The sequence below is a fragment of the Prosopis cineraria genome, unplaced genomic scaffold (genome assembly GCF_029017545.1).
Source record: "Prosopis cineraria cultivar Desert tree isolate PC_DT_omini unplaced genomic scaffold, ASM2901754v1 PC2, whole genome shotgun sequence".
NCBI classification, from domain to species: Eukaryota; Viridiplantae; Streptophyta; class Magnoliopsida; order Fabales; family Fabaceae; genus Prosopis; species Prosopis cineraria.
The window spans coordinates 39,536,901-39,557,530 of record NW_026555333.1 but is presented as its reverse complement, the minus strand read 5'-3'; the positions used below and the strand labels follow the sequence as shown (position 1 = coordinate 39,557,530).

At 32.2% G+C, this 20,630-nt stretch overlaps 2 protein-coding genes across 2 annotated transcripts; both read right to left on the bottom strand.

Moving 5' to 3' along the window:
• Positions 1-1,981: 1,981 nt before the first annotated feature.
• On the bottom strand, positions 1,982-6,622 carry LOC129302748 (uncharacterized). Its single transcript, XM_054941636.1, has 4 exons — positions 6,104-6,622; positions 5,308-5,679; positions 3,588-4,142; positions 1,982-2,074 (listed from the first exon to the last, which is right to left on the bottom strand). The coding sequence occupies exons 1-4, from the start codon at positions 6,620-6,622 to the stop codon at positions 1,982-1,984; spliced, it is 1,539 nt and encodes a 512-aa protein (XP_054797611.1).
• A 4,086-nt stretch (positions 6,623-10,708) lies between these two features.
• On the bottom strand, positions 10,709-17,940 carry LOC129303847 (NAD(H) kinase 1-like). The gene is made up of 11 exons (XM_054943387.1): positions 17,724-17,940; positions 16,246-16,393; positions 16,045-16,164; positions 15,294-15,469; positions 15,092-15,202; positions 14,875-14,969; positions 14,241-14,347; positions 13,955-14,028; positions 12,497-12,575; positions 12,090-12,397; positions 10,709-11,503 (listed from the first exon to the last, which is right to left on the bottom strand). Exons 1-11 carry the CDS (start codon positions 17,919-17,921, stop codon positions 11,195-11,197), a joined length of 1,725 nt encoding a protein of 574 aa, XP_054799362.1. The 5' UTR covers positions 17,922-17,940; the 3' UTR covers positions 10,709-11,194.
• Positions 17,941-20,630: the final 2,690 nt, after the last annotated feature.

Sequence of the window (20,630 nt, the reverse complement as noted above, 5' to 3'; positions counted from 1 at the left end):
ATTAATTTAAATAATTGCATAGCCAGAGCCTGAAATAATTATACATTTAAACTCAGTTTCAGATAGTACTATCCTCATCATATTAATTTCTTTTTTGATAGTCAATACTCTCTCTATCTCAAATTATAAGACACTTTTAGATAAAATTTCACATACCAATAAACCTCATTAAGTACACTTAACAATCTTATTTTTTCAAAATAAAAATATAAACTTTCAAAAATGCCCATCATTTAATATATTAAAAATAGAAGAAATATAAATTAATTATAGAGAGAGAGAGAAAGGGTAATATTGGAATTGAAGCATTTAATAAAATATTAATCTATCCAAAGTGTCTCATATTTTAAAATGGAGAAATTACTTTAAAAGCACCCTATAATTTAAGACGAAGGAAGTATTATATTTGTAATGTTTCATTATATCTTCGATTTGCATGGTACTTATAATGATTGATCAATTATATCTTAAAGTTTTATGATATTTATTATCCCGTGCGTCATACTCCTTGTATAACGCACAGGATAACAAATACTAGTTATTATTCCATATTAAACTATTAGGAATAAATAGAAGTTACTCCGATCCCTCAGTTCTTATTTAATTAAAACTTTTTTATATTCATAATTAAGTCATTTTATAAAATTTATAAAATAATATTTCTTTTAATAATATCACCCTTGGTATATATATGGATATTGATGGGCAAGTTAATTATGGTAGAAAAATGAATTGAGTGAAGAAATTAATGATTAATAATTTAAATTTAATTAATCGTATTTGTCAGAAGAAGAGATCGTTTTAAGATAATCAACTAATTTTAATTAAGTTTATTAATTAATAATAGAAGTTGAAATAGTAAAATAAATCATAAAATTCTTTCGTGTGTGCCTGCAGGCATCTACCCAGAGACATTGATTCAGGAATGCATTCAAACATATTTGACAATAAATCATGCATGGCCAACAAATATGGGACCACGCAGCCGTACGTGAGGAATAAAAGAAGGAAGAATGACAAAACAGGACCACTAAATTAGTGTAATACCAATGAAGTTCCATAAAATTAGCTTTTATTAGCTAAGATCCATTAAGTTTACTCGTGAAATGACCATATTACCCTTTATTTTTTATGAGTAACTTAGGGCGCAATAACAATAACAATAACAATAACAAGTAACCTCCCTCTCATTTCAAATTTTTTTAATTGAAGTTCCACCCACTTCAATCATCTTAACTTATTATTTTTTATTTTTTTATTATTGATAACTTTATTATTTTCTTAGTCCTCTCATATCTTTTTTTTTTTCACCTACTGAATGAAAATAAATTTGTCCCTTTCAATCTTTCATGTTTGTTTCGAATGTCAACTTGTCTTCCTTTTATCTCCTGAAATTTTTTTACACCTATTTTAAATTTGAGATTTTAAAAAGAAGATTATTTTAAATCTAAAATTTAAATTTAAATCCATCAATTTAAATACTACTAAAAATCAAAGTTGTTATTACGTGTGAGTGAAGTTGTGGAACATAGCATTGTGGAGAGGATCTGTTAATGTTGAACCCCCCAGTGTAAATACTGTAAACTAAAGTTATTATTCATGAAAACTGTTGGTTGACTTTGTGAAGAAAAGTTGTTAATTTCAAATTTATAATTATTAATTCTATAGACTATTACAGTTGTCAAGGGAAATTTATTATTCAATTCCAAGTTACTTTATTTTTGCTCCGAATCCCAATATGAAAAAAAAAATGTTATACATGTTCGTGTTATTTCTTTTTGGTTTTTTGTTTGCATCAAACGTCACATTATAATCCACCTCGACTTTATCACCTGAATAACCCTATAGGTGGAACTTGCTTTCCATTTTAACGAAAAAAAAAAATGATCTCTTTGGATTCGATCGAAGAAGTAGATTAAATTAAATATATAATGAATACATTAATTGCACAACAATTAATTAATTAATAATCTAAACAAATTTACCCAATAATTTCATTTCTCGTGCATGTCCTATATCTGATTTCTGCATCTCTTGAACCAACATGCACAACATTACAGCACTCTCTTCTACCCTGAAACACAATATATATAATCCCTTTAATTAAGGTCAGCCACACGTGTTGATCGATCATATTAATATAGAGTTATAGTTATGTCAGAGAGGAAAAAAAAAAGAACAAGTCAATTTTTCTTGATACATAATATGAAAATGCAAATAAAAATATCTTCATTTAACAGTTCAGGCTTTTAATTAAAGTAAGGTGAAATTAACGTTTCTCCCTAGCGTCCGTGTGTGTGTGTGTGAGGATCTGTAGAAAAAACAGACACAAAAGTACATAATCTTCGTGCTCCCTCTTGTCTACAATGTAAGCCATTGATAACTACAGTCTACCTTATGATTCTATAAAAAAAAAAAAAATTAGTTGAAACATTTTAAAAAATTATGCATATTTTTAATCATATCCCATTAAATGCTCTATATAAGTTTTTAATGGAGATAAATGAAATTTTAATAGGCTAATTTTTTTTTAAAATAATAAATGAAGTAGGGGTTCGCTACTGAAAAAAAAAATTATAAAAATTATTCAATATTCTATATTTTAAACTAAATAAGACTACTAGAAAATGTTCTATAATATAAATAAGAAAGTATATCAAATAGGGATATATTATTATCCATCCCCCTTTGATATTATAAGGGTGGGCCTAAAAAACCTCAAACCTTGAAAAAAAAGGAGAGAATTTTAATAAAGATCCCTTAATCACACTTATTTAAATTCAAAGTTCTTAAATTTATGAAATTAAACTGTAGTCCAAAAATATTAATTTGATATTAAATTTTTGAGAGAAAGAATAAACTTACCCCTCATTTAAATTAATATCAAAACTTCTTTACTTTATTTGTTCATTGGCTTACTTCACTTGTTAATTTACCTACAAAATGTTATTAGTTATCCTACTTACCTTATTTTCATTTTAGGTGTTTAAATTATCTTAAAATAACTTATTGATTCTTATACTATATGTTGTTTTACAGATTGTTGTTTATTACCTTACTTCACTTATTTATTGCTTTACTTTATTCATTCATTGCTAGATTTTTACTTAATTTCATTAACTAGGGAAATGAACAATTATAGTAGGGCAATTACTAATATTCTATAAGTAAATAAACAAGTGAAGCAAGGCAATTAACAAGGAAAATAGAAAATTTTTTATATTAATTAAAATGAAAGGCAATTTTGTCACTTTTCTTATAAATTTAATATCAAATCAATATTCTTGGACTGCAGTAAAATTTTAAAAATTTAAGAACTTTGAATTTAAATAAATGTAATCAAGGGGTCTTTATTAAAATTTTTCAAAAAAAAAAAACCCTGAACAGGTAGCCTGATGTGTCTGGTATATTAATTATATGCATACCCAACCTATGTATTTTTCTCTCCTCGCACCACCATATTACTAGGCTTAGCACGAAAATCAATGACAAATTTATGTTATGAAGGGTCAATAGTATATGATATTTGGGCAAAAAGGAAGAAATGGAAATACCAGATATTTGGGCAATAATACACACACACAAACCTGCAAGTTTGTTGTTGCCCGAGAGAAGACTCTGACTCTGTAGATAGAATCAGCAGACTTGTGTCCAACAAGAGGACAAGCAATCAAACCTCTGGGAGATCTTCTCTTAAACGTCGTAACTATCTGATCTTCCCCACTATCAACCCTGACTTTCTCCATTGATTCTGCAAAGAACGCATGAGGAGCTTCACAGGGATTATCATTGGGCAGTCTGGTGTTGAACATGTAGTACGGCGGCGCCGAGATCTCGGCGAGCCACGGCTTGAAGGTCTCCAAGGGCCTCTTGAGAAGCCAGCGAGGGAAAACACTTTCATAGATTTGCAGAGAGTAACCCCACGAGACTGAGAAAGTCCAGAAATTTGGCCTGTGGTGGCATATAGTTTGCTGAAGAATGCGAGTGTGGTCGAATTTGGCTGCACGAAGAAGATGCTTTATGGACTCTGATCGGTTCTTGGAGGGGAAGATTGGGTCTGTGGTGTCCATGTGGTGGATGGACACAAATGGAGCATTTGGATGAGCTGAAAGCAGACCTGATACGTCACCGTGTGCATCAACCTGCACGTACATACATACATGCATACATACATATTGTCAGTACATGTTCCCACAAGGAACCACAAGAGTGAGTGAAATCAACATGCCTGTGTATATATGCATGAGAGAAAGGCACATTAAAAGGCCCTAACACCTATGTGTGTGTATAACAAATCTTACTTTTCATTAGTTGAACGGGTTTCCAAAGTATGTCTATTTCTTTCAATGACTATATATTGGGAATGGGGAATGGGGAGAGATTGCCTGAAAACAAGGCAAGAGGACAAATGAGCAATAGTAAAAGGAGGACACGATACCTTAATCTAAATAAAATCTCAAGGCTTTGGTTTATAGGTTTTTTTTTTCTTTTATAATATATTAGTTATAAAACTTAATTTTATCTAATGTGGGCTTTTTCATATTGACTTGAGTGTAATCACCCTTGAACAACCTAGCAACCTCTTCTTTAAATGTGAGTTCTCAAAGTCCTCATATCAAAGATGTCACAAACACTAAGCACTGCTCTTGCAATTTAGGATATAGTTCAATTTTTGAGCTTCAAACTTTGTCTCGCACACAAAACGTAATCTATTACTATCGAGTTAGGAAAGTTGTTATTAGGTTTCCTTGACTTTGTCCCACTATGAACAATATGGCTGCAGATTTTTTATTTTTTTTTAACTCCATGCAATGTTATTTGGTATAGCTATATTTGATATCTAGTATTATTTTTTGGGTTAGATTGAAGCATATTGTTAGCTCTCCTAAAAGTGTTTTTAACATTCACATACGCTTGAACTTGAAATCTTATAACTAAGAAACTATAGTTGTTTCCATTATCTGGCTCAAATCGGGTAACTAATAATATTATAATACGCTAGGAATTGTATATGAGATAAAAGTAAAGGAAAATTGCAACCAAGGACCTATACAAAAAGTTATTTGCAAATAAGAACCAATATAGAATAGGTTATTATTAAAATGGGAATATAGACTTTTTTTTTTCCCTCGAATGATGATTTATTATTGATTCTTGTCTTTAAATAACTTTTTTCATAGGTCTTAGATGCAATTTTCCTAAAGTGATATCAAGTTGGTTTTTTTATTATTGACCATGCAATGTATGGAAAATCATATATTTGGCTAAAATTTAAAAACAACAATAAAAAAGATATGGATTAATTACCTGGTGAAAACCTCTTTCAAATGTTGGATCAACTCCGAGATCAGCAATACAAGCACTCACAATATAATCACTAGAAACCAAATGTGTATATCTCTCTATGCATCCTTCTAAGTTCTCAACTAGGGCTTCCATTAACGGATAGCTCAAAGCAAACCCTCCTCCTCCATACGCCATTTCAAAAGCGAACAATGAATTCGACTTTATGGCTTCAGAATGCATCCCAACATACATTTGCTTTGTGTGATCATACTTTGATAAAACCCTAACCAGATTCTCAATCACCATCACCGTGTCATCATCCGTCATCACGAACCACTTCACATTTTGATCTCTTTGCTTGAATGTCTTTAAGATCGATCTAAGAATCCTCACCTGCAATGGCAAAGCCAAGACCCTAGGCTAAGGAGGCAATTTTTTTTAAAAATAATTTTAAAAATAATTTGGTCATTAAAAAATCAATTATGTATATTAATTAATTTTTCAAGCTTTGAGTTAAAAGGTTGAAAAATTGTCAATGGGTTACTTGTTCTAGTGGTAGCATTACCTTCCTCACTAAGAAGAGATCCCAAGTTAGAATTTAGTATTGACATGTTTGTATACGTGTTCCTATGGGGAAAGGTTAAGTGAGAGGTAAAATTTTAAAAAAAGATTAAAAAATTTTGATATAAGTTTAGAAAATTTAGGTTTCAAGATATTAAAAAGAACGGTGCAAAAAGCAAAATCTAGAATTTCATCACCATAATATGTTATTTTCTCCATATGCCCCTTAATTGTATGTGGCTCCGCTGCTGCTCACCTGAATAGGGCTCGGAAACTTCTTGAAAAGCTCGAGCTTCGTCACATCCTCATGGACCTTATACGGCGGAGAAGTGGCCGGCCATGGCAGAGAATCCTTCCCTGGAACCTCCTCGAAGAAGACATATCCTCTTGTAACATTAGGTTGCCACCATGATTCAATGTAGGGTTTCTTTTTCTTCCATGTTTTAACAGAAGCAGCTATACAGAACACGATGTCGCTGACGTTAATGGCGTTGTTAGAATTAGAATGAGACTTACTGTGTACATGTGATGATGACGACGTGGATGCTAATGATGGTGATGTTAAAGATGAAGGTGGACATTTTTCCTGGAATCTTGCGAGGAGGTAAGGGAATTGATCATGTAGAGGATGAAGCTGCAAGAAGGTGACGAAGAGGATCAAGACGAAAAATATACCGAAGAAGATGACACATTTGTATAAAGCTTTAAGGGTTAAGGGACTGTAATGTTGGTCCTTCAACAACACCAGGTTGGCTGAAGAGTTTGAAGGAGTCATCGTGAAGAAGAAGAAGAATAAGAAGAAGAAGCATTAATTAGGGTTGAAGGAAAATCATCGGACAAATTTGCATGGCGGGGGGGGAGAGAGAGAGAGAGAGAGAGAAGGAAGGAAAATAAGGAAGAATCACAAATTTTTGAGTTGGTGATTTGACTAAGGCACTATTTATAAGCAAGACGTTTGAATCCAACCTACATGTACTTATAGTATTTTGTTTGGTTCCTTTGTTGACAAATCACGAATTTAGATCGGTTTTCTTAGTAATATTTTGTTTTTTTGTCCCTTCATTTGGGCTTCTGTCCCCCTCCTTATGTAGATTAATTAGTTCCCACATATTCGTTACAATTTAACGTATAAATAGAAGATTAAGTGCATATTTACGAGATTCAAGGGCAAGGGTGGAAGGAGGATCAGTACAATGATATTTTGGTCTTTCATATTGTAAAAAAAATAACATATCTCTTTATGTATTTATTTATCATTTAGGAGACTTAATCCGTATTAATTTTTTTATAGGGTATTTGTTTATAATTTTTTGGGTCCTTTTTTTATAATTTTTATATCATATTTTCTGTAATATTTTGAGTCAACTAATATTTAAAGTTAACATTTATTAACAGTAAAGTCAATATATATTATACCAATTTTAATTGTTGAAAGGGAATATATTGCACTATAAAAAATTATAATACCACATGCACCTATTCTAATAGTTGAAAGGACAAAAATATCTATTAACCTATATTTATATCCAAAATCAAAGCTCTATTATTGGTAACTTCTTGTTGAAGTAATGATGTAACATTCTAAAATTTAATTAGGATTGACTAATATTAATTAAGGGTAAGTTAGTAATTTGAGAGTTACCCAAGTAGGAGTTGATTAATAGATGACCCTAATTGGGCCTATTGGACCCTTTGATAGGCTTAGATCTAGACTTAGGAGAGCATTTGGTTCAATTGAATGGACCATATTCGGGTTGGCCCTTTCTATGTTATCCATCATGGCATATGGCACCATTTGCTTCAGCAAACACTCAAAATTTGATATAATCATATTAGTTGGAATAGTATGAAACAAAAGAGAAAAATGTGAGAGGGAGAGACGGCCAAGGCCTTGCTAGGGCTTTCATGGTTTCGGCACTTAGGGGCTATTAGGAGCTAGGTATCGCTTGGGTAATTAAGGTCCAAATCTCTTCCCTCTACCTTTCGATGTGTTTTTCTCAATGGTTTTTAGGGGTTGGATGATGGAAATCAAAATGGATGAGGTTTCCATCATTTGATCTAACCTAAATGGGTTGTTAGATGTTTATTTAGGTTTCTAATCATTCAGTTGAAGAGGTTATGATGATTTAGGGGTTGGTGATGGGTTTTGACTAAATCCTGGATATAAATGAGTGTTAGAAGACAAGGTAAGTATCTAAAATAAGCGTTGAGGCTAATTAGAGTATGCATGGACTAAGGGATGTTATAAATTAATTTAATTATGAGAGATGACCGCATTGGAAATTTTGGGTTAGTAGGTTAAATAGAGAAATCCATAGATTGCAGATTATGATGATTGTGTTCAATTGTAAATTGAGTTATATTGGAGTATTTGGGCAAGGAGAGGCTCATTTGTTCATTGTCATAGGTAAACTTGGTTTAAAAACCAAGAGTTGAGTAACCGGGAACCTAATTCTCTTTTGTACTTGTTGATATATACGTGTGAGAATTGTGAAATGTATGAATTAGTGTTTTGATATGGCAATAATATGTTTGATTTTAGAAAATAATGTAAAGTGGGCTTAAAAATCCTATATGATGCCATTAAGTGGTTTATTATATATATATATATATATATATGTTGTGAATCTCAAGCATATGATAATGAATGTAAATTGTTGTGAAATTGAGTATGAATAATATGTTTTGGCATGATCACATATGAATGCGTGGGAGTTCATCATAGGAGAGTCAGTGAAAATTCACATGATAAAACCATCACCATGAGTAGTCTCGGTGTGTAATCTATTGTGTTGTTCTATCATTATTAATATTATATGGGAAGTGGCATGGGTTGGGCATTGCCTTGTATCATTAGTTCCTATGAAAATCAGTGTGGGTTAGTTATATGACATCTCTTAGATTCGAGAAAGGGAGAATTCATGATTCAAGAGTAAGCGTGGTAGCCTTTAATCAGGTTTCCAATACTAGGAAAACTTGGTCTAGTCATTACTTGTAATTTTTACTTACATATATAGCTCATAGATTTGGTTGCAAGTATTAGAAGATATAAAGATGATACACTAATCATGCATTGACATAATTTGTTTTACTTACATGCTTAAGTGATTTGAATTGTTGATTTTGAATAGACCTACTTTGTATGCTCAAAATATTATTTCTTGCATCTAATTCAGTTTGATTTATTAATTATTGAGATTTTAATTTCACTCCAATCCTGTGAATTAACATTTCACCGGAGATGATCAAACTAGGATCAAAAGGGAGGCATCCAATGCTGGAGACACTTAGTTTGACTATAATGTCTGGATTATTGTGTATTTGATGAATACATTGCCAACAAGAAAGTTATTTCATCACTCGCAGGTAGTCACACATTATAGATTGGCATTTTGGTTGCATTTGGCCATTGTGGGATTATTCCCAAGTTTGACTTTTGGTTTGGGTCAAATGCTATGCAAGTATATGTGACCACCACTATCGAATACTTTTTTTAACTCTAAAATTGTTTTTAAATTAATATAATTTAAAATTGTTTTTCAAATTAATATAATCAAAGTGTTTTTCTTTTTATTTTATTTTAAATTAGTAAAATAATTTTAAAAAATAAAAAATTGAGAACAAAACGAAACAAGCCCTTAAATTTTTTTTTCTCACTTAATTTTACTTCAGTTAGCACTTCTTCTCTTAAATTTATTTTTTAATTTAGTTTATTATACTTTATTAAATTATCAAGTCAGTCTTTTAAGTTTTGAAATATAACTCTCAAAAATTAATTTAATGTGTAAAGTATATTGATTACTTGACACACACACATAGCTAAACTTCATAGTTTTTTATTAATATTTTTCCTTATATTCTTGTTTTGTTATTTTCTTATACAGTGTTTTATTCTTTTATTCTTTTATTTTTAGTTTTCAAATTTATTTTTTTTAAATATTATAATTGTTTTCATTAATTTACATTACTAACAACTCAACAATATATTATCAATGTATATTTTAGTAATGTTATATCTTGGTTAACTAAAAAAGATCAAATCGATTATCAAAATAAATTTAATAAATTGAACGTTTTATTATTGCCACAATTTTCTGCTGACTATTTGTATGAAAAGAAACATAAATGATGAAAAACCAAGTCTAGAATCAAAGGTCTTTTTCTAATATGTATTTCATTTATTCTGCTATCTTGCTCTCTATTTCTTTTCCATTCCTTGTCTAAGATTATATGAAAGAGAAAAAGTGTCTATTTCAACTCAATGTTTTAAGACTTATATGATTAGACTGGTTGGACTATCACTGGAATATAAAAGCCGTTCAATTTGACTAATAAACCATTTTGATCTGGACTATCTTGACAAAACCAGAATGATTGGACTACTTTTTCTTTGCACTCTTATTTTAATAATAAATTTTTTTGTTCATTTTTTTATAAGCAAATTTTTTATTCAATTTTAAAATATCAATGTTAACCTTTTTTTTGGGTTATTATAGTAAAATTTTAAGTGCATGATTTATTTATTAAAATTATATGAATTAAATTGTAGAGAAAATTAAAAACTTAATTTATTTTAAAAGAAAAATAAGGTAAATAATATATATATATATATATATATATAAATGAAAAACATTATAAAATTTAAACTGTTTTATGTTAAGACAATTAAAACTTAATATGTTATGATTGAACAAATTTATTGTATGATATCCATAAACCAAAAAAAGAATATCATTCACTTATCAAATTTGATATAAAACAAAAAAAAAATCTAATTTTCCAAAATTTTTTATAAAAAAATAAAAAATTATAATCATTCTTGGAAATTAAAAGCATCATAAGAGTCATGAAGTCAAAAGTATGAAAAATGATATCTTAACTCTTATTCATTGTATGAAGTCCCAGATTATAGACACAAGTCTATATATATAGATCATTCTCTCAATCAAGTAGCGGAGTCTACTTGCCCGCCATTTCTTTATACGCACACAAACAAGTTTAAAGCTTAATCACATTTCTACCCCACCCCATGATAACTTTTTTCTTTGATAACTTGATTCTCTACACTTGTTTATTGACTGCACAAGAAAACAGTGCAAGAAGGCACCACAATGTGTACAATACAAGAGGAATGGGTCTTCTGAAATTAAGAATGTGTCATGAAGTTTCCTTTTTTCGAGAAGAGAGAGAAGATTTTATATTTCATAAAAAATAATAAAATGCAGAAATATATATATATATATATATGTAAAAGAAAACTTCATGAATTGATAGTTCAGAGTTTTTGTTCCCCAATACAAGAATAAAAGCATTTTTCCTTTTTTTTTTTTTTAGAAAAAATGATATGTCACGTATCTTGAGGGCCGTCAAAAGATTGGGGCCTTCTCAAGTTCCAGTGAAGGCCCTCATGAATGCTTCTTAAGAAATCATTAGTAGAATCAACCAAACAAGCAGTAGGAACAGGCCATGGTGCCATGCTGCACACAAGTGCATCCCCCGGTTCCAACTTCTTCCTGCCCTTGCCATCAAATGATGCCCATGCTGGGCTTCTTGTATTTGAAGGTATTTGCACCCTCAGACTCACATGCTCTGGTAATATCAATGGCCTAAAAGATAGGGAATGTGGACAAATTGGTGTGAACAAAATACCCGGAACCTGCAAAATTCCACAATTGAGTTTCCATAGTTTCATAGCCGTTACTCGGCAAAGGATGCTGACATAGATACACATACACGCATTTATGTATTCTTACACCAGAAGACAGAATGACGTGTAAGAATGTACTCCTTTCAATCCTAAATATAAGATGCTTCGAATTTCTCGAACGTCCTAAGGAAAGTATGTTGCATTGTCAAAATTTGTCAAAAAAAGGCTAAGATTCCATTTTTACCCTTATTAATTGTAGAAATGTAAACATCATAAAACCTCCATCCTTTTTATGGGACAACTTATGAGATCACTCCTTCAAAGTCTAAGAGGTTAAAATGGGAAACCATTAGATGACATTGCATAACATCTTATGTCATGAACAAAGAAAGTCCTTCAGAAGACAGCTTACAATTAGGATTGGAGGGCGTAATTATGTAGGACTTGTCCCATTTTCACACTCCTGATATCTGTATTCATCTCTCTCCTAATGCCTCTTATGCCTTATTTGTGTGAATGTAGAATGTTTGAATGTAATCAAAAAAATCCGATTGATTTAAGGACCTTGACTGAGGGACGAAGGACAAAACGTTACCTGAGGATGGACCATTGATCCTCCAGCTGCCAGAGAATAGGCAGTACTGCCAGATGTTGTAGATATGATCAATCCATCTCCTTGCACACATGTGACAAACGAGTTGTCACAGTAACATTCCAAATTTGTAAGGAAAGATGATATTCCACGATCAATAGTAACCTCATTTAGAACAAGCATCGGTTCTTCAGATTCTTGTTCATTTTTAGCTGCATCTCTTACCACTTGACATAGCAAACGGTTCCTCAATGTGATGCCAACAGGGCCCTTCAATATTGACTCAAGGTATTCTCTGTAATGTTCACTATCTAAAGGATGTTAAGTTCAACTTTCAATCAGGCATGGAATCAGATGCATATTTAAATAATAATAATAATAATATGCATGAGAACAAAGATGGAGGATACAGAAAGGAGTCAAAAAGCCAAGCGAGCCTAAAGAAAATGGGACAATGGGAGGAACTGGTCCTTTGAACATAGAAGCTGCCTGCAGGTTCAATACATGATAAATCACTAACAATGTGTCATAGCAAAATAACATTGAACAAATTGCGCACATGCACTCTAGTGCAAAAACACAACCATGGATGTGAAAGTGAAGAAAATTACGGTTATTTGTCAGATAGAATTAGTAATTTAAAGTAAGGTTTTATCCTAATTATTTTTGTGCTGAAGTCGTTGCATAGATATTTGGCAAGATACAACTCCATATATTGATGCCATTGCATAGAATCCTTCAATGTTAATAATTAGAACTAAGCAATATTTGAAAACATGGTCTTCAGGCGTAAATCTCAGGAAAATAACAGGAAATAAGAAGGACTGCCCTTTGGCATGTCAGTTTTTTATACAACGCGACCGGTAACTGATAGCTTGTTAGTTAGGATGTAGGCTGAGTTAGCCAAGCTGTAAGTAGAGTTTAATTACCATTATGGTTGTTGGGATAAATTCCAGCCAAGGACTCCAAATCAAAAACAGTGTAAAAGAGGCAGAGTATGACTATAAGAGGTGTGAAGCACTAAGTAGAGACTTTGGAACTTGAAATTCAATACCAGCTAGTATCAGAGCTAAAGTATATTAGAGAACAAGTATGAAGGCAATTGTCTCAAATTGATTGAAGTGAGTGTCCATGCACATTAGGAGCATATGGTTCGGTGACTAGGTACACTCATGTAGGTATGCTTAAGTAGATGAGAGCCTGCACTTGTGCCTATTTAGAGCAGAGGACTCAGTAGTTAGGAGCATTCATGTCAAGATGGCTTCTTGTAAATGGATTGCTATCAAAAGAAAGGAAAAGGAATAGTATGTTTGCAGAGTAAGTCATAGACTCACACTCAAAGAAAAGATTGTTAATATCAAGAAAAAAAGGCAGGAAGAAATCCAACATTTAATAGAATTGAGGAAAAGGGGTGTTTGTAAGTAGAAAAGACCAACGTCCTCAGATTTTGGATCAAGAGATGGTATCTAACCTATTTATATATATATATGTATGTATGTATATATATATATATATTTTCTCAAAGTCCAATTAAAAGAAGGCCAATAGATCTTATCAATGTCTGACACTCTCTCTGGCCCTGACAGAGGCATGAGATGATGATAAGAGATTTTAGCACTTGAAATTTTCTACCAGTTACTCGCTTTAGTTACAATAATTGCAAATAAAATTTTAGCCCCTATATTCTTAGCCTCTAACCATAGTTTGTGTAACATAGCAAGTATCACATAGAAGGAAAAGCCGGGAAATATTTGGACCAGAAGGTTAATTGTCCATCCGCTTGTAACAAAACAGAGGAAACTTTCAGTATGGCTTTATGCTAAAACTCCATATCAACTAACAAGTAAATTTAAAATGAGTGAACATACCCATAGCACAGTGCCATCTCCACCAAGTGTTATCACAATGTCAACTTTAGTATGCAGCCACGGAATTTCCTCCTCTGCAAGCAATAAAATAATGCTCATTATCCAAAATTAACATATAATAAATACAGTTTGCAAAATCATGCAAAGCATCTAACATACTAAGTCCCCCACACTAATTGCATCAGGATAGTACAACATTTCCAATGAGAACATCAAAGTAAAAGCCAAGAAATTTTTCAAGCGTATAAAGCGATCCTTTTACAACATGAAATATTGCAAAGCTTACCATCTTTCCAACTTTCTAAAAAGTTAAAATATGACGACTCTTTCAGAAGTTCTCCTCTGACACGTGGTTCCACATAGATGTTAATTTTCTTCTGCTCCCTTAACCATCTGATAATAATAAACAAAGATTATGCAAGTAACATAAATTCAACGAGGTTTGGCACGCATATAAAATGTAAAGTTAAGATGAAAAATTCTCAGTTCTATGACCTGTCATATATTTATACCACTAGGAACGACATTGGAAGACAAGGCAGCAGCCAAAACATTTTTTAGTGTGGCTACTTTACTAACTAGATAGGAAAAATCATTTAAAATATAAGGAACGGTTTCAATGAGTGGCTACATCTGATTCAGGTCAGGGGTCATGTGGCAAGGAACATACTCTAAGATAACTGTGCTTTGGTCTGAAAATTGGATGGCATGGAAGTCAATGCTTATATGGGACCCAACTTAGGATTATCACTTTTTAATGCAGGCAATCTTCAAATTTGTAATGAACAACTGACATTGTACCAAGATGAAACATATTTACAAGAATTTACACTTTCAAAAAACTCACCAAAAGGGAGAATGCTCTAAGTTCTCTAAGATCACGTCAGTACATATGCATGCATGCATGTAAAGATTCACACCTAATCATTTCCACACACAGAATTCGAACTGAAACTGAGTTTGGTTTGGTCAGTATGAGCACTGTCCTTGGGGATGATTCCCACTTCAATGAGATCTGAAACCAATGGGTTCTCAATTAGCCAATAGACAACCATGAAAGCTTTATTACTGATATATAGAAATTATAAATTTATTTAACAAGTGATGAAGCTAAATGCTCCAGAACAGAAGGAATACCTGCTTACTGCTGCGCTCAGCAGTTGTGATATTTCCTCTTTCAAAAGAGACAACATGTTTGTGCTGATCACTTTGCTCACCTTTGCAGCACCATGAAAGTTTAAATGAAGCCTAACGCAGGAAGAAAAACAGTTATAGCAACCAAACACCAAACTAATTATCAGAACAATTCAGTTCACAACAAATAAGTTAGCCAAAATACCTTTCTAACCATTGGGGAATCGGGATCATGTATGCCATCCCAAAGTACTTCATGGGAACAAATCCCATATCTTGCACAACATCTTTTAGACTGCTCATCACATAATGCTGGTTGGTCGGCTGGGTTATCCATCCCCACATCATCAAGATCACTTTGATTCTCACGCCAAAAGTGCTCTGCAATAGAAACAAGCAGAACAGAGAAACTATGAGCTGCCAAAATTTGGGACATGTATATAAAGTCGCTCTTGAGATAGAAAGTTGACAAACGGATTAATAGGAAATGATCAACCAAGCCACATAACACAACCAGATATTAGCAAATTCGGAACTATCAACAATCCCTGGGATTCCAACAACTATGTCACTGAGAAAATCTCAACAAAGCCACCAGCCACTTCTTGATATTGCAGAATTAAAATTGCAGGTAAACAATAAGCCTTCAAAATCATTCAATGATTTAGTTTCTCCTTAAGATTGACATCATCAAAAGAAATTGTCCCTACCCTATTAAATATTTGAAATCAATACAAACATCCTTTGAATTTTGCTAGAATTACACTAGCCTTTCTCTAAAGAATAAATTGAATAAATCTGAAAGAAAATCCATATGACATACTCTTTGTTTTAAGGAAAGATTAGTGTAATTTTCGCAAAATTAAGGGATGTTTATATTGATCAGCAGTTACAAAACAATATGTAAAGTTGTAACTACACAAAGTACATATAGCAGCTCTTTAATTTCCTAGAACCTTTATGTTCCAACTGTAGATTCCGTGCCCTTTCCAACTCATATTTCTGTCTCCATTCACCAGCCTCAGTTTGAGCCAAAGTTTTTCCTTCAGCAGCCAGCCTTAGGGCCTTTGCCACAACTAGATAAAACAAGGATCCCAATATCAAGATTATGTCTTGTTGCAGTTGATATTAACAATTTCAACAAAATATGAGCATACTGTTCAAGGCTTCAGAGAACTCAATGAGATGGTCATTTGACCCCTGAGCAGGAGGTTGAAGAAGTTCATTTACTGCCTTCTCAGAAAAGAGGGAAGTGGAACCAACAATACCGTTCTCAGACTGGGAACATGGTATACCTGTATTGTCCTGTTACGTGTAGGATTTCAAACAGTCACAAGAGAAACATGCTCAAAAGTTGAAACCAACAAGGCAGCTATAACACATAATATGTGGCACGGATCCCCACCAAAACAGAGAAATATCATGCTACAGCCTGAACAAGAGCCACAATGATTAAAATCTAATCAATCCAAAGATTGATTCGTGGGGACTACGATAATCCAGGATGCTTAAATCCTACATTGGGTAGTATAAGTTTTTAACAAGATACTTAAATAAAGTGATTATGAAACCTTAGTAGCTAGCTTCTGAGAGAAAATTTTCACTCTGCTTAAGTAAACATCATTTTGTAGCTCTGAAAAAGACAACCTGCAATGGGTTCTGACTAGAATTGCATAGTGCAGTCATCAGGATGTTGATTTTCTAGGAGCAGCAAACTGATAGGGACCGGGATGGTATGAAACGTACAAGTCTTGAATAATATAGGTTCCCCAATAGAATACTTGAGTAATGTGATTATATCAGCTCAATGGCTAGCATTTGTAAGAAGGTTCCCAACCCACTAGGGTGCTTATCATTGATCAATTAGAAGTGATGATTTTTCAATTTCCTAAATTTTCAGAAGACAAACTTATCATAGATGAAAAAGGGGTAGATTTCAATAATTTATCGATAAATAGAAAAAACAAATTATCTGCACAAACAACTCGCAAGGCTGTGTCTTTTAATAAACAAAAAGTCATCTACTTTAGTTCTAAAATTCAAATGCTAGGATTTATTTGGGTGCCTGAGCATGATCCTTAACGACGCCACCAAATCCCACTTGATCATATAATATAACAGTAAAATAAAATCCAATGAAAGCTCAATATCTTTGAATTATTGCTAGTTTACAACATCTACGTGGATAACTGGATTCCAAATGTACTAATCCAGAATATTGCCATTGCAATAAAAAAAAAAAAAACCATCTTTGAGGTTTCTGCAGATTATTAAAAAAATATATATATTTTCCATGGAACAGTTCAATTTTGGACAAAAGATGCTCTCTTCAACCAACTGAAGTCACGGTCCCGAGATTTACAACACGGAACGTTCAAGGGAATTTTCAATCTAACCTCATTACGCAAATTCCATGATTTTCTCACATTCCTACATTATGACATGACATGACGGAAACATGAAGAAAAGAAACCGCCCAGTCTCAATCCCAATAAACACCAGAAAGAGGTCTCAATCAAGAAACTCGTTGAACTAATACAATGGATGTCCATGATTAAGGCAAAACAAAGTAATAGTTTGCAGTAAATAATCAAACACGAGAAATCGATACGATAGAAGATGGAATCATAGTTACCAGGGGATTGAGCTTGCTTGGCGGCATAGGAGAGCCTTGAGATGGGGAAGGGACAGAGATGGAAAGATGGTTATGGAAATTGGTTCGGTTCTCTTCACTGGTCATACACACGAACTGAACGTAGAATCTCAAGTTCTTGAAGACATTCCCATAGATTTGGCTGGAAACTTCATTTTCATTCATCGCTTCATAGTTCATTCACACACGAACTCGTTCGGCGGGCGTCGTGTCGGGTACGCGCTCGGTTGCGCGTAACAAATTCAGTTGAACCAATTTTTTAATGGGAAAATGACAATAAAACACCTCCTAAAGCCATTAATTACAGTTAAGAATTCTAAATGATTAAAATTTCAATAATAAATCATAGTTTTTATTTAAAATTAAAAATATATATGAATTTATAAAATTTTTTTCCACTTGAAAAATAAAAAAATAAAATTTCTGAAATTAATATCATGGGATGTAAATATTGTTAATCTCAATTAGAAAATTAAGGAATAATAGTTGGGAAACTAATGAATAATAGTTGGGAATGAATTATTTCCTAATATGAAACTAAAATTTACTTTTGAAAGGCACTTGTGAATATACAATAATTACTTAAAAATTGAGAAAATTATGTTGAAATCTCACACAAAAAAATTAATTAGTACAGGGTTCATTAACAATTGCTAAAATTATTTACTTACTTGTGTGGGGACCTATATGTAATTCTTCCTTGAAAATGTGCTAAATTCACTTTTAAATATGAACGCAATCATTTATAAATTTTTATATTTGTTAATATATAGTTAGACCACTTAAAAAAAATAAAGAAACAATACTATTGAAATTATTATCATGAGATAAAAATATTATTAATCTTAGTTAGAAAACTAAGGAATAATAGTTGAGAATTGATTGTTTCCCAACATGAAAGTAAAATTCACTTTTAAAACTTTCTAAAAACACTTGTGAATACAATAATCACTTGAAAATTTACTAAGGTTGCGTTTAGATGGATGGATTTCAGTTGAGAATTTGGATTTAAAATCTCACATTTAAAATTTATAGATTTTAATTTTTTTGTTTGGATGATATAAAAAATTAAAAATTATAATATTAAAATAATTTTTTGGATTTTAAATAAAATTCTAAATTTCAAATTATATGTTAGAATTTAAAGAAAACTTGAAAGATATTAGTGATCCGACCTAAATCAGGGGTGATGACTTGGTCTTGGGAATGCACCAAACGGTAGTAGCAAATTAACACTACATGCCCGCGCTGATGATAATAGCAAAGCGATCAATGCTAGCAATCCAATCCCAATCATTGTTGGTAGTTCGATCTTGATCAAGGTCGACAATCCAATCTAAGTCATAGCTGACTGTCCAATCCCAGTAATCACCGACGGTCTGATGTCAATTGTCACCAACCATGTTGTCTCGGTCATTGTTGGTGGTCTAGTCTCGATCGTCTACTACTGTCCAATCTTAGTGGACGCCAGCAATCTTGTCTTGATAGATGTCAATCGTAGGCAGCAATGTTGAAGTCAAAAAAGTAGTGAAGTTGACAAATGAACAGAAAGAAAGAGAAAAGCGTCCACTAAAATTTAAAATAATAGGGATTTATAAAAGATTCAAAATTATAAAGGGATTGAAATAGGATTTGTCCACACATTTTTTAATTATCCAAATAATAGATTTGGCTTAAGTCCAAATTCAAATCTAAATTCGCATGTATCCAAACATAACATAAAGCTATTTTTTAGGGGCATTTTAGACTATTTGTATTCTTTTAATTCTAAGTAAAAACTATGGTTGATTATTGAGATTTCAATAATTTAGGATCCCTAATTGTAATTAATGGCCTTGGAGTCCCTAATTGTCATTTTCCCTTTTTTAATTTTTTTAACTAACCACTTTTTTAATTTTCAATTTGCGGCAAGAAAAAGGCATTAAATCTTAGGGAAAATGAAAATAAAATTCCACTGAAATATATAAATGACAATTAGGTTTTTCGAAATGCCATAATTCCTCTGAAATTTCTAGGTATATTTCTTTTCTTTCTTTCTTTTAATAATAGGGCAAGCTAAGCTTGTAAAGAAGAACAAAGTAAAAGAGTTTAAATACTATTAGCATAATCATTCACTATAATCTAATCAAGTAGGGCTTCAAAGTATGTTGTGATGTCATAAGTAAAAGAATGACCAAGCCTTGCTAATTGATTTGCACATTCCATGCTTTCTCTACAACTATAGTTGACTTCCAAGTCCTAGTCTTGATTAATGAGTTCTCTCGTTGAATCAATAATGTCACCATAAGTATGATTCCTTCTGCTATCTCGAAACAGGGTGTTAATGGCCTTTAGGGAGTTAGTAAAAAGCTAGATCTTGTTATAACCATGCTACTTACAAATTCCCAAACCCATGTTGATTGCCATGATTTCCATCATAGAGATCTTTTTGATATCAAATCACTCCACCACAAGCTGCTTGATTAGGATATCTAACTGAAGCATCAACATCCACACTAACAAAATCATGTCAAGGTTTGGTCCAAAAGTGATTGTTGTTCTAGATTTCATTGATCACCAAATGTTTGTATTGTCCATTTAGTTGAAAGAGACAAAAATGAAGAATTTGCTCTACTAAATTGCCTTTGCATGCCTTCAAAAATTATGCTACATCTATTTTTCTAGAGTAACCAGCATATATTGCAAAAGATTTTGATCCATGGCCATCTTCTAAAGGATGTTTCCCTCATGTCTCCTCAAACCTTCTCAGATCCAAACTTGCATATTGTCAAGGGCAATAAAAGACATATATTGGTTGGGAGAAATAGTAAGTTTCCACACTTCTTTGGCCACACAATAGCCTCTCAAAATGTTGAGGATATTTTCCTCACTATTACACTTGAAAGAATA

What these genes read in the sequence shown, in the direction of transcription:
- LOC129303847 (XM_054943387.1), bottom strand. Translation starts at nt 17,921, where the DNA reads ATGAACTATGAAGCGATGAATGAAAATGAAGTTTCCAGCCAAATCTAT. An exon ending in CTGAGCGCAGCAGTAAGCAG is followed by an intron (nt 14,970 to 15,091) that starts GTATTCCTTCTG and finishes CATTGGTTTCAG; the next exon opens with ATCTCATTGAAGTGGGAATC. An exon ending in CTGTGTGTGGAAATGATTAG is followed by an intron (nt 14,348 to 14,874) that starts GTGTGAATCTTT and finishes TATTATTATCAG; the next exon opens with ATGGTTAAGGGAGCAGAAGA.
- LOC129302748 (XM_054941636.1), bottom strand. Translation starts at nt 6,622, where the DNA reads ATGACTCCTTCAAACTCTTCAGCCAACCTGGTGTTGTTGAAGGACCAA. An exon ending in AGTTTCCGAGCCCTATTCAG is followed by an intron (nt 5,680 to 6,103) that starts GTGAGCAGCAGC and finishes TTGCCATTGCAG; the next exon opens with GTGAGGATTCTTAGATCGAT. An exon ending in GGGCAACAACAAACTTGCAG is followed by an intron (nt 2,075 to 3,587) that starts GTTTGTGTGTGT and finishes ATTGTGTTTCAG; the next exon opens with GGTAGAAGAGAGTGCTGTAA.